This window comes from Akebia trifoliata, chromosome 8, assembly GCF_017979445.1.
Source record: "Akebia trifoliata isolate Shusen 1 chromosome 8, ASM1797944v1, whole genome shotgun sequence".
NCBI lineage: Eukaryota > Viridiplantae > Streptophyta > Magnoliopsida > Ranunculales > Lardizabalaceae > Akebia > Akebia trifoliata.
Window position 1 is genome coordinate 2,301,542 of NC_141382.1, and position 11,716 is coordinate 2,313,257.

General features: G+C 36.2%; 1 protein-coding gene across 1 annotated transcript; it reads right to left on the reverse strand.

Annotated features, from left to right (window-relative positions):
* Window positions 1–3,475: 3,475 nt before the first annotated feature.
* Window positions 3,476–9,284, reverse strand: LOC147395398 (large ribosomal subunit protein uL4-like). Its single transcript, XM_086450300.1, has 2 exons — window positions 8,108–9,284; window positions 3,476–3,927 (listed from the first exon to the last, which is right to left on the reverse strand). Exons 1-2 carry the CDS (start codon window positions 9,206–9,208, stop codon window positions 3,814–3,816), a joined length of 1,215 nt encoding a protein of 404 aa, XP_086306426.1. The 5' UTR covers window positions 9,209–9,284; the 3' UTR covers window positions 3,476–3,813.
* Window positions 9,285–11,716: the final 2,432 nt, after the last annotated feature.

The window sequence follows — 11,716 nt, forward strand, 5'->3', positions numbered from 1 at the left end:
AATGTTAGAAAGTATATTATATATTTGTTGAAAAAGGGTTTGGCTTGATCCAGACCCGATCTGATTGTTAATAGATCGGATCATACTGAGATCCAATAAGTGTCCAATCCAATCCGATCCTTATTGGTAACAAATCGACCTTGATCCGATTCGGACTTGATCTATTGAGTATTATTTTAGGTTTATTAATTGAACTCCACTTTTAATATGACTGATTTTTCACAAAGACATGATTTTTGTGGATCAATTTTCATAGTGACAATGTCTTATTATTATTATTATTATTGGCAATTTAGTAATTCCCATGAGAAATTGTTGACGTGCTGTTAAAATCCAGTGGACGGCTCTGATGGGTTCTACCACACTGATTCGAAGTGGCTCTGAGCATCTCCCTCCTCCCAACGGTGTGGCCCTTGCCAAAATCACTCCAATGCTCAAGTTAAAGAAGCAGAGGAATAATGTCTTAGAAAACTTCTTAGACCTCCGATCCCTCCAAAAATATCCCCTTCAATAGTGCTTACTGTGCTATTTATACTCCCTAACCATGAATCAAGGTTTCTTGCTTTTTAGACAATAATCATGGTATAACCACTGACTCTCAGAGTTGTTCACCTAACGAAGATCTTTTGGATTGATCATACCAAACTACAGAGATATCCTCCAAGATCTGTGGGATTGATATGTGTGTATCAATCTTGCGATTATTCTATGACATGTCTTGTCCTACTTGGCTGACTTGGTCTCACTCAATGCTATGATGCCCTTCTAGTCAGGCTAAGGAGATCTCTGCTTTGACCTGCCCTGCTTGAAGGGCTACACCCACATGTTGACCTGCGCCTAGTACCACTTAATTGGTTTAGAAACATGTACAACTTAGATTAATGTGCAATTATTTCCCTCCACAATTGATATTAGATTTATCGATAGAAAATGCAAGATTAGATTTACCCCTCGACAGAAAGCTTACATCTCTTTTTGTTGATGAATTGATGGGGAAATTTTGATTTTATTCAAAATGCACTTCATAACCTTAAAATTAGTAAATCAAAATTTGACTAAAATCAAAATTTTGCAGTTAAACCGTCAACTTAGTCTTGCATTTTTCTAGAGAGTAAACTAAATATTCCAAATTTTGCAGGGGAGTATTACTAATTACTAAGTACTCATTTTTTATTTTATTTTATTTTTTGGTAAGCTTCGCAGCGATAATATCAGCTTCTCCATATATCATCCTTCAGTCAGGCACATTCTGCATGTGGGCTTAGAGTTGATAATAAGCTGGTTATAGTCCAATACAACTTGGATCAGATTCGGTATTGTTTCTAGGCCTATTGGATTATCAGATTATGTCCAATTCATGTTTAGGGTTATATTATATATTTAGAATAAAACTAACCTTACTAACTTAGGAAGATTTGAAATCTTGCTGATGGACGTACATTGGTAACACCACAGCCTCCTAGATTACATTGAAAAACTCAGATTAAAAAAACAAAAAAAATTAGCTTGATCCTGTGGCATCAAAGAGGTTCACCTTTGATGGTCTATCTCAACCGTCCATCTAAGAGTAAAAGTAAGCCTAATTGGATGGTTTCTCACAGTTAGATTTAACATTTTGCATCATGGACCAAAGCCCAATCATCTTTATTCTAAGGACTGAACTATGATACATATGATCAAAAGCTAAAAAGTATAAAAAAAAAAAAAAAAAAAATCTCACCAAGAAAGATGATTTTTAGAGTAGGTACGTATCACCTAAGGGTGGCTGAAAGTAATCATTTGTAACATACGATGTTCAGGACACAAGGAAAGTATCTTATTTAAGTCAAAGAAATTTCGTCTCGTACAAGATGACTCGGGTAAGTCAACCTCGATCTCCAAAGAATTTTAGAACTCATCCCCCATCAATTGAGCAAACAATATATAAAATAGATTCCGATTTTTTTTTTTTTTGGTTGGCAAATTAGTACCTGAATCAAATAGAGATCTCAAAGGATTGGATCCAGATCGAAAAGGATAAGTAAAAAAATTGGATTCAAATTCAATCCAATATACAATAATATAACTAACATATAATTGATCCAAAATCAAATCCATATGAATATCAAATAGATACTTATCAAGACCTTAGCAACCCAAACCTGCTAACTAGGCCAACAAACCCTGTTTCCAAAATTTTAAATCCACGAATCAAGACCATTGAAATCAACTGAAATTATATTGTAACTTTTCCTAGGGTTTTGTATTTGCCTTCAGATAATCCATTCAAAGGATTTCTAATTACTCAACTATTTTACTGCACAAAACACTCATTGGAAAATTTGCTTGCATTTCCAACTCAAGAGCAAAGAGTGACCAAAGGGTTACTATTTGACCAAAATTATAGTCTAAAATATGAAACTTGAAAGTTTAAATGTAAGTATCATGTTTTTGTTAGTTTGTAAATTTAGATTTCTTTAATTGAATTTGAGAGTAGTATTTTAAATTAGGAAGTACTTATTAACACACTATGGAGGCGCGGTAGACTTTGGAAGACGCGCTTTGCACCTTGGCTGGTCACTAAGATCGTGACCCAACTCCTCAATTCAGATCCAAAAAGCTACAAATAATATTTGGACGTTTTTTTAGTCCAAGGAATCATTTGTTTAAACTGAACCACTCAAGTGGCCCCAAAAAAGTTATTTATTAATCAGTAGAAAATAAAATATCAAAATTTCTATTGGAGAATATTACTATAAATATTCATAAATTAATAAACATTTCTACTACCGATATCTTATGCTTTTTATTTCTTTTTCCTAAAACATTGCAGTAACCAAAAAATTAAAAAATACACATTTGCTACCCCATCTATCTAATTTAAGACCATTGGTTGGTTCCTTAAATGGAAATTGTGTAGATCAGGTACCATTCATCTTAAAATGCTTTGATCAAACATGGGATCTGTTCTATTTATAGGGACTCTTCTTATAAAATTACCAATCCATTCCTACCACAGTTAACAATTGTGGGAATTGCCCAAATAATACAAGTTTTGTATGATAACTGGTATTTTTTGCTTTTCCAGACTCATACCAAGGACTTAAAAGGATCTTTTCAATTGCATCCAGCAATATAATATGCAAAATATCTTACAAGAAATTCAAGCATGGCAGAAGAACTTAGAGAGAGAAAAAAAAAACATCAATCAAAAGGTTGGAAAATCACACATTTATAAGAAAAGAGTTAGTGATATTATATGACGCCCCCCTCTGGCTCACACACACACCACCCTCACAGAATGGTAGATCATTTTCTTCGGGATACACAAGAAAAGCATTTATGGTTATGTCTATCCTGAGGCAAATGATATACGATTCTGTTATATGGGGGCGTCAGAAAATCATTACACATTAGAAAAATCAAAATTGACAAGACTAAGGTGACTTAATTATTCAAGTAGAGTAGCTAGTGGGAACATACACGGCACAAAATAAGATCCTAAATGAACTGTAATAAATAATAACCTAGGAAACAGAGGAGGGGGGCAGTAACATATGATAAATACAATATTAAAAAAACACTAAGTAAACTCATCTTAAGTTTTTAAATGGTAAATCTTCGACTCAAAATACTCTCTATCAAAGGCTAAAAAAGATCCAAGAAATGAGGGAGGGGGTTCAGTCAATGTACCACAACAAGTACATAGGTCCTCCCCCCCTTCTAAGCTTGTCCCGATAACACATAAAAAACCAAATTCCAAAGTGCAAATCCAGAACAAAACAGATAACATTAATAAGAGGATTCTCATAAAAGAAACTAAGAAATAAATTATTACTGAGAAACGCCTAGCCACTTTGTGAAGTTGTCAAACTCGGTGTAATCACTGTCAGAGATCATCGTCTGGTACCATGCCTTGCCAGCTGCCTTGATTGCGGCGGCCTCCTCCTACAAAATGAAATATACTCTGTTAATAACACCAGTACACACACACACACACACAAAATATGTGGCTTACACAAAAAGAACTATATCAGGCAAGGCCAGCACTGGTGAGGAGCTTGAGTAACAAAAGTTCCCTACCAGATGTTTATTATATTCAACAAATCACAAGAGTCTCGCTCTCTCCAGAACTCTTAGAAATATAGGGGAAGATTGATGCCTTGATTTTACCTATGTCCACATCGACAGACCCAAATCTTGACTATAAGAAGTCAAATACATCAACAATTGCACAAGCTCTGATCAAATGGACTCTCCCACGACATCACAAGGTTCCCAAAGAAATCAATGGGTGGAATCATGAGAAATTTGCTCTCCTATAGTTTTAGGCATTTCACCACCCAACAAAGCACTCCTTTTCTCTAGAAGAGCAACAAAATACACAAACAGATCATACTTTTGATATTCTGTTTGAACACTACACCAATCAACTTATTAAAATAAACTTCCCATTCTATGAAACTATAAGAAGATGATTGCTTCAAGTAGTTATTTTTTAAGACTCGTAAGATGGAGCATTCATGCAGATCCAATCGCCTACAAACTAATCTACGCCAACCAAACTCAACATTGTTGCCATGACTATGAGTGCCCAAAGGCACCTTATGGAAACCGATAACCTTTGCTGAAACCCTAACCCATACAGAAGTCCCATTAGATGATGTGAAGGCTCCGACAGTATATTCATTTGATTTCCTTGTTGTCCCTCTCAAGGTATGCATCCTGTATTGTCATATAGAACACATGAATCATGGCCACAAGCTTGTCTCCAAACATTAGCAATCGCTGTCCATTCTTTGAATGGAAACAACACGAGACCATGAAGTCCCCCCCATCCCATCCAGCATCAGACTTACTGCAAGAATTACTATCATCTTTCACCACCATTCATAACAAGTCTCTTGGCCATCTTTCATCATCACTACTTGAAGTCAACACGTATGTAGTTGGAAACCACTAACATAAAAATCCATTTTTCTTTCAGGTCAATCTCAAAGTAGTAGTCAGCAACCACATTGATACCAGTGTGGGCGTCTTAAAGGAAAGAAAATATATTTCATCAGTTTATTTCACTATCTCTAGACCAACAAAACTATGATCTTCATTGAAAACTTCGACATTCAATATCTGAAACCATGGTTTAAAAAATTTGACCGTTTCGAAAGACAGCGGCCAATACATATCATTAATTAAACATTCTGACACGGAACATGCCTGAGATTGAACTTTCAATAAATGTTTTTGTCTACGCTGGTTTATCTCAGTATGTTTTGGCTGAAACATGCTGAGACGAACCAAAGAACAATGAAACTAAATCAGAAATAAAAAGTTAGATCAAGTTAGAATCGTGGCTATTTTGAGCAGAACTATGTTATATGGTCCCCTCCACTTTCGAAAAATATTTGAGATACCCCCCATGTTTTCAAACTGATGACATACCTCATAACCCCCAATCATCTCTAAGAAACTAATCAAAATGGCTTAAATGTCCTTATCTTGAACCATTAGCAAAAACACTTTTTTTCTCCCATTACAAAGAACCCATTAAGGCCACATCTTTAACCTTGAGATTCTACCTCCTTCAACGTTCAAACTATACGAACAAGATAGGATTTTGGAAAAAAAGTAAAGGAGTGGTTAGAAGAAAATAACAGATTTATAGTTATACATGTGTTATTGGGGTGAAGTGAATTACTTGATAAAATAGTTGCAAGTTATTTTATAACCTACATAAGATTTGATCACTTAAACGCTGACTTTTATGAATGTTTCATTCTTGGTGAGTGTTTAGGGTTTTTTCCTTGATTGAAAAATTCCTCCAAAACGAAATTTTAAACCTTGTGTAAAACCATTAAGTATGGTCCGCACATTTAAGGTTCTGAATGCCACTTGATATGATGACCATGGTAATAACATGCACATGATGGCATAGAGCCACAGTGGTACTACCACCATTTTTAATTGATCAAGCAATTTATTAATAAAAAGAGGAGGCCAAGAGGCCTACCTACAGAAGAGCTAGAACAAGAACAAAAACATTAGGACCTACAAAGAGTTTCATCAAAAAAGAAAATCCTCAAAGAGAACACCTGAAGACCGGAAAATTTTCAATCAAATAAATAAATAAATATAGGGGCAGGATCAAGAGCCAACTAATAGGCTGATTTTTTGTGAGGATGATCTCTACGGTGAGGAGATCATCCTAAAAAAATCAGCACATTCCAAATCTTCTAACACCATAAAAAAATGGTTTAAAAAAATAATTGATAATCCATGCTTCTTCAACTTAAAAAATCGACGGTCCTCGATCTCTGGTGAGGAGATCATCGTCACAAAAAATCAGCCCATTATGAAGCTTCTTACCCATATAGGATGAGACACGTTAGCCATCTAGTTGGCTCTCTATCCTGATCTATATATATAACCCAAAATATTATTAATAATCTCTTGCAAGGGAGCCTCCCCCTCAAACACTCTAGAATTAGTTTCATCCCAAATACCCCAACACATTGCAAAAGGGGTAAAGATCAAAGCATCCTCTCTTTGTGCCCCCTAATTTGATTTTCCAATAATAGAATAGAGACCATAGAGAATTTGGAAAGCACTAGGAGACATGAAAGAGGGATTAAAAATGACACCAAGTCTTGAAAGCTCGAGGGAAATGAATGAAAAGATGATTTGACTAACTCCCCACTTTATTTTTTTTTGGCAAAGACAGCACAGGTCCACCGGAATGATGCCCTTGCATAACATAATCCAAAGTTGGTATTTAATTCAAAGAAGCAGCCAAAATAAAAAAGAGAACTTTAGATGGGACTTTTGAACCCTAGGTGTGTACTGAAGGTAAAAGAGAATCGTATAATCAGGCCATTGAAAAAATTTCGTTGCCTTTTTATTGATGAAACCAATTGTCCCCCCCCCCCCCAACCGAAACATAGGAATGGAAGAGAGAATACTATTTAGGCATTCAATCACTTGACATTCTCAATCATTGAAATTCCTTTTGAAACCAAAATCCCATGAAAACACATCACTTGTTTGCATCTTAACATTGGAGATGAAGTACCCTTTCCTGGAAGTAGCTCAAATAGGGTTGAAAGCTGCTACTTTAAAGGCAATAAACCACACCACTTATCCTCCCAGAACCGGACCGTATTTCCAGACCAAAACCCTAAAAGCAATCTTGACATGTTATAACCACCCATCGAGGTGGCAACCTCAATTTATGTATGAAAAAGTCCACAAGTGTCTTGGTTTAAGTTCAATTAGTTGACCGAACTGAGTTTAGCAATAGTCGACACACATTTTTCAGAGATTTAGGTGTGAAGGTGGGATATTGACCCCAAATCGGTGGTATTACCACCATACCGAGGCGACAACTGCAAGTCATGCACAAGTTTCAAATGCCACCTTTTCAATTTTTCTGCCTTCTCCGTACAAAATAGTTTCAGATCAACCTCTAGGAAGTGGGTTTAATATCTTTTTTTTTATTATAAGTGTAATAAATTAAATGAAGGAAAATTAAGTACAAAGAGGCCGAGGAAGCCTCTAAGAGAACAACAAGCCAAGAAGAGAATAAAGCCAAGAAGTGGGTTTAATATCTGATAATGAGTTTTTAACTTATCTAAATAATCTACCAGCCAATTTCCTAAACAGACTCCAAATTTGTCACTCATATATTAGTCATATCGCGTCAAAACTAGAACAAAAAGCAAAAAATATATCAGCCTTCAATACTTTTGCAATTTATTAAAACTGTACAATTAGATCTATACAAATAATAGAACACATATAGCGTCAAGTTCACTTCACTTCACTTCACTTCGTGATATAATTGTTCGAAAGAAAATTCCTAAAGCTAAAAGATATCATATTAGGGTTCACAAACAACGATCGCAAAAGCACTTCTAATTTTTCTCTACCATGGAAAGCCTAAAATCGGAACTTATCACTCATTATACACACAAAAATAAATAAAAAACAACTAAATAGACAAAAAAATTAAAATGTATAACCATATTCACATATCAATATAAATGAGTATACAATCAAAGAGTAACATATAAAATCGAGTATTAATGCTCAAATCAAAACTTAAATCACTAATATGAGTAAGTAAATATACCTTAGGGATATCTTTCCTCTTCTTGTCAAGCTTCTCCTTCTTGGCTTTAACACGCTGAGCTTCGGCAAGAAGAGCCATCCTCCTAGCAGTTTTGGCATATGGGTTGAGCTTCAAGAGAGTGTTCAAGTTCTTCAATGGGTTCTTCTTCATCGGTGCCCTCTTAACATCCTTCTTAATAGGCCTCACCACAGACTGCACCTCATCCGAATTGATGATCCTTGACAGATCAGCATTAACCATCTTTGATCGAGGCAAAACATACCCTTTCTTCTTCTCTGATGGCTTATCAAATGACCCGTAAACTGAATCCAACTTCTCGAAAGCTGATTTGGTCCAAATGATGAACCTACCGAGATGACCACCTGGTGCGAGCTTAAGAAGATTAAGCCGCTCTACATTGGCAATCTCGACTCCAGGAATGTTACGAAACGCCTTGACGATCTTTGAACCCTCGGTACCGTACACAATCAAAGGGCCCTTACGAGAGATGTATCGACGGTTCCTCATCTTCCCCTTACCCGGTCGGATCGAATGGCTGTCTTTAGCCTTCTCTGCGTCGGGATACGCACCGATCTGCTTCAAAACCTTGATTGCTGCAGATGTCTTCTCCACACCCTCAGCAGAATCACCAACAACGAGAGGAATCTCGGGGACTTCTTCGATGCGGTGGCCACGTGCAAGAACCAGAGAAGGAACAGCAGATGCAGCGAGAGCCGAAGCGACAGCAAATCGTTTCTGATTAACGTTGATCTTACGGTGCCAACGGCGCCAGATCTTCGTTGGAGCGAACATTCGTCCCCCTCGACACATGTTTCCGAAGGCACCCTGACCAGCGCGATGTGTACCACCACCTGGGACACGGGGGATACGCGAAACGGCTCGGCCAGTTCCCCATGACTCGGCTGAGGTTTGATGACCGGCGCGTCTGCTAACGGCGTAAGGTTGACGGCGATTCTTGGAGATATTGGAGTGAACAAAATTAACGATGTCGGGACGGATCGAGGCCTTCATGACGTCTGGGAGAGGGAGAACATTACCGTCTGTCGCCATGTCACCCTCTAAGGGTTGGACAGAGACGAGTGGACGAGCCGCGGCCGCCATTGATGAAGATGGTTGTGGTGAGGAGGGGGAAGAGGAAGACTAGGGTTTTAGCGCGAGAGGTATTGGTTTGGGAGAGAAAATGAAGCTTATATAGTGCAGTTCCTGTTAGGTCTAACCTAAGGATATACATTTGTTAAACCAGAACCGACCCGAATTTTCGGATTCGGTTAGGGTTTTATTAAAACGGTAAAACCTGAACCGAATCTAATGTTTCAGGGTCGATCCAGGTAATTCGGGTTCAGATTTTATCAAAACGGTAAATCCTGAACCGATTCTAACATTTCGGATTCGGTCCATAGTTTTATACAAAACCACAAACCAAAACCGAAATTTTTGGGTTTAGTTTGATTCGGGTTTGATAATGAAAGTTAGTGTGGCAAAAGAAGTTCTCTATATCTCCTTTTTTGTTTTTTTTAATCGTCAATTATTTAGTACTATAGAATAAGTACTTTGTTGCCAATTGTATAATCATAAAGATAGAAGGGAGTGGGGGAGAAATTTTATTTATTTATTTTAATTTTTTTTTTTTTTTTTTAGGGGGGGAGGGGTTAGCTCTTTTTACCTGGATTTTGGATTTAAATTCAACCTGGTCCAAGTTCGGTCCATTTTTTGAGGGGTAGAACCAAACTCAAATTGGTTTTTTTTTTTTTTTTTTCGGTTTTGGTTTTGGTCCGGGTGCATTTGGGTTTGGTCCTTTTTTTCGATTTGTATTTTGTACACTCCTTGTCTAACTTGGCCTGGTAACTAAGTGGGTCTGTGTTAACCAACTTATGAATTCAACTAGATCACAGTACGAACCCTCTAAGTGTTGATTGGATTCTGTGAATCAATGCATGTGGTTTAGCAAACCAAACAATTTTTAATTGGTTCGGAATCCAATTATGGAGGGATAAAACCCTCCATCACACAATAAGGCGCTCGAGTCGGATTAGTGATCTGTAGATCAAGTGTTCAGGTTACATTCATTCGGTTACCAATTTGGATCGGGTAAGATCTGGAAGAATAACCACCTAGAGAGGATAATGAGTTTAGATCCCAAAATTCTTGTGATTTGAATACAATATCTTAGGAAAATCCTTGATTCCAAGGGATTAGACATTGACTTCTTCAAGAAAGGAAAAAAAAATAAAAGGACAGCGATAGGCAAGGGGGAAAGGAATTCTATAAAAGGGAGTAGGCCACATATGAAAGGTATGCGATTTCGAAGATTAAAAAAAAAAAAACATAGAAGGAGAAACTTTGAATCTTGGAGATTAACTTTAATATCAGAGATTTTGCCTTGCAGGGAAAAAAGTCGGATCGAAGAAAAGAGACGAATAAGCAGAAGACCAAACAACCAAATCGAGCTTCTATAGCTGTTCGAGTATAGGGCTGAATTTGCCGCCACACCAACCAATTTTTTTTCCTTTCATTTTGAACCAAGCTAACAAACTGTTCTAGAAACCAAAGCGAACCAAATTACCTTTACACAGTGAACCAAGAAACTGATTTCAAACCGACAAATTTGATAATATGGGGTCAAGGCCAACCCCCCCCCCCACACACACACACGAATTTTCAGTCTACAAGGAATTATGTGTTATCGCAATAAATAATAGCTGCATTCGAAGACAAAAAAAAATTGTTGCTATTATCACAAAAAAAAAAAAAAAATTATACTCTTACTTGTCCCCACATAGAAAAATGTTTTCACTGTTAGTTGCCCCCACGTGAGCAAAATTTGGGCCCCAACCTCTATAGGGCTTGATAATACTACAAAAATTCAATTATGATCGATTTATGTGGACCGTAACCTGGCCCTTTGACAACCCTTTCGAAATCCCTTCTTTTGGCTTGTCACATTATCAAACTAAAAGTAATAATAAACCTACAAGAGCGTGTTTGATTGCAAGGAAAATATCTTGGCAAGTCATACATCGTGGAAAGCTCATATTTAACCGTGTTTGACAGTAAAGTAAAATAAATAAAAAACGGGAAAATGATTTGTCTCACGCATATAGTTATTGTTTCAAGTAAAAAGTCTTTTCTCACCCCTCTTCCCTACTAAAACAATTAGCCACACAAACTCAATTTTGGATCTCATAAATGCCTCAAACTTTTGCCTTTAAGCTTAAAGGGTCATTTTGGTAATAAATAAAAATCAATAAATTGCCCACGACTCTATAATCCCTATAATAAAGGTGATTAGTTTTCAAAACTATAAAATATGCTTTTTTTTACTTTATAATCTTCGAAAAACCAATCAACAAAAATTGAAATTATAAATAAGCCCTCTTTGTTACATGTGGTTATGCACATACCCCCTTCTAATAAAATTTTTTTTTTTTAAAGTAATGTAGAAGATGGTATTTTTTTTAATTATTTATATTTAATAATTTTAATTTTAGAATTTTAAAATGTTTTTTTTTTATATTTAATATTTGTATTCTTTACATTTAAAATTTTAAGCATTTTTAAATGATTTTTTAAATTTAGACAGCAAACTTAAGTTAAAAAAAAAAAAATCAG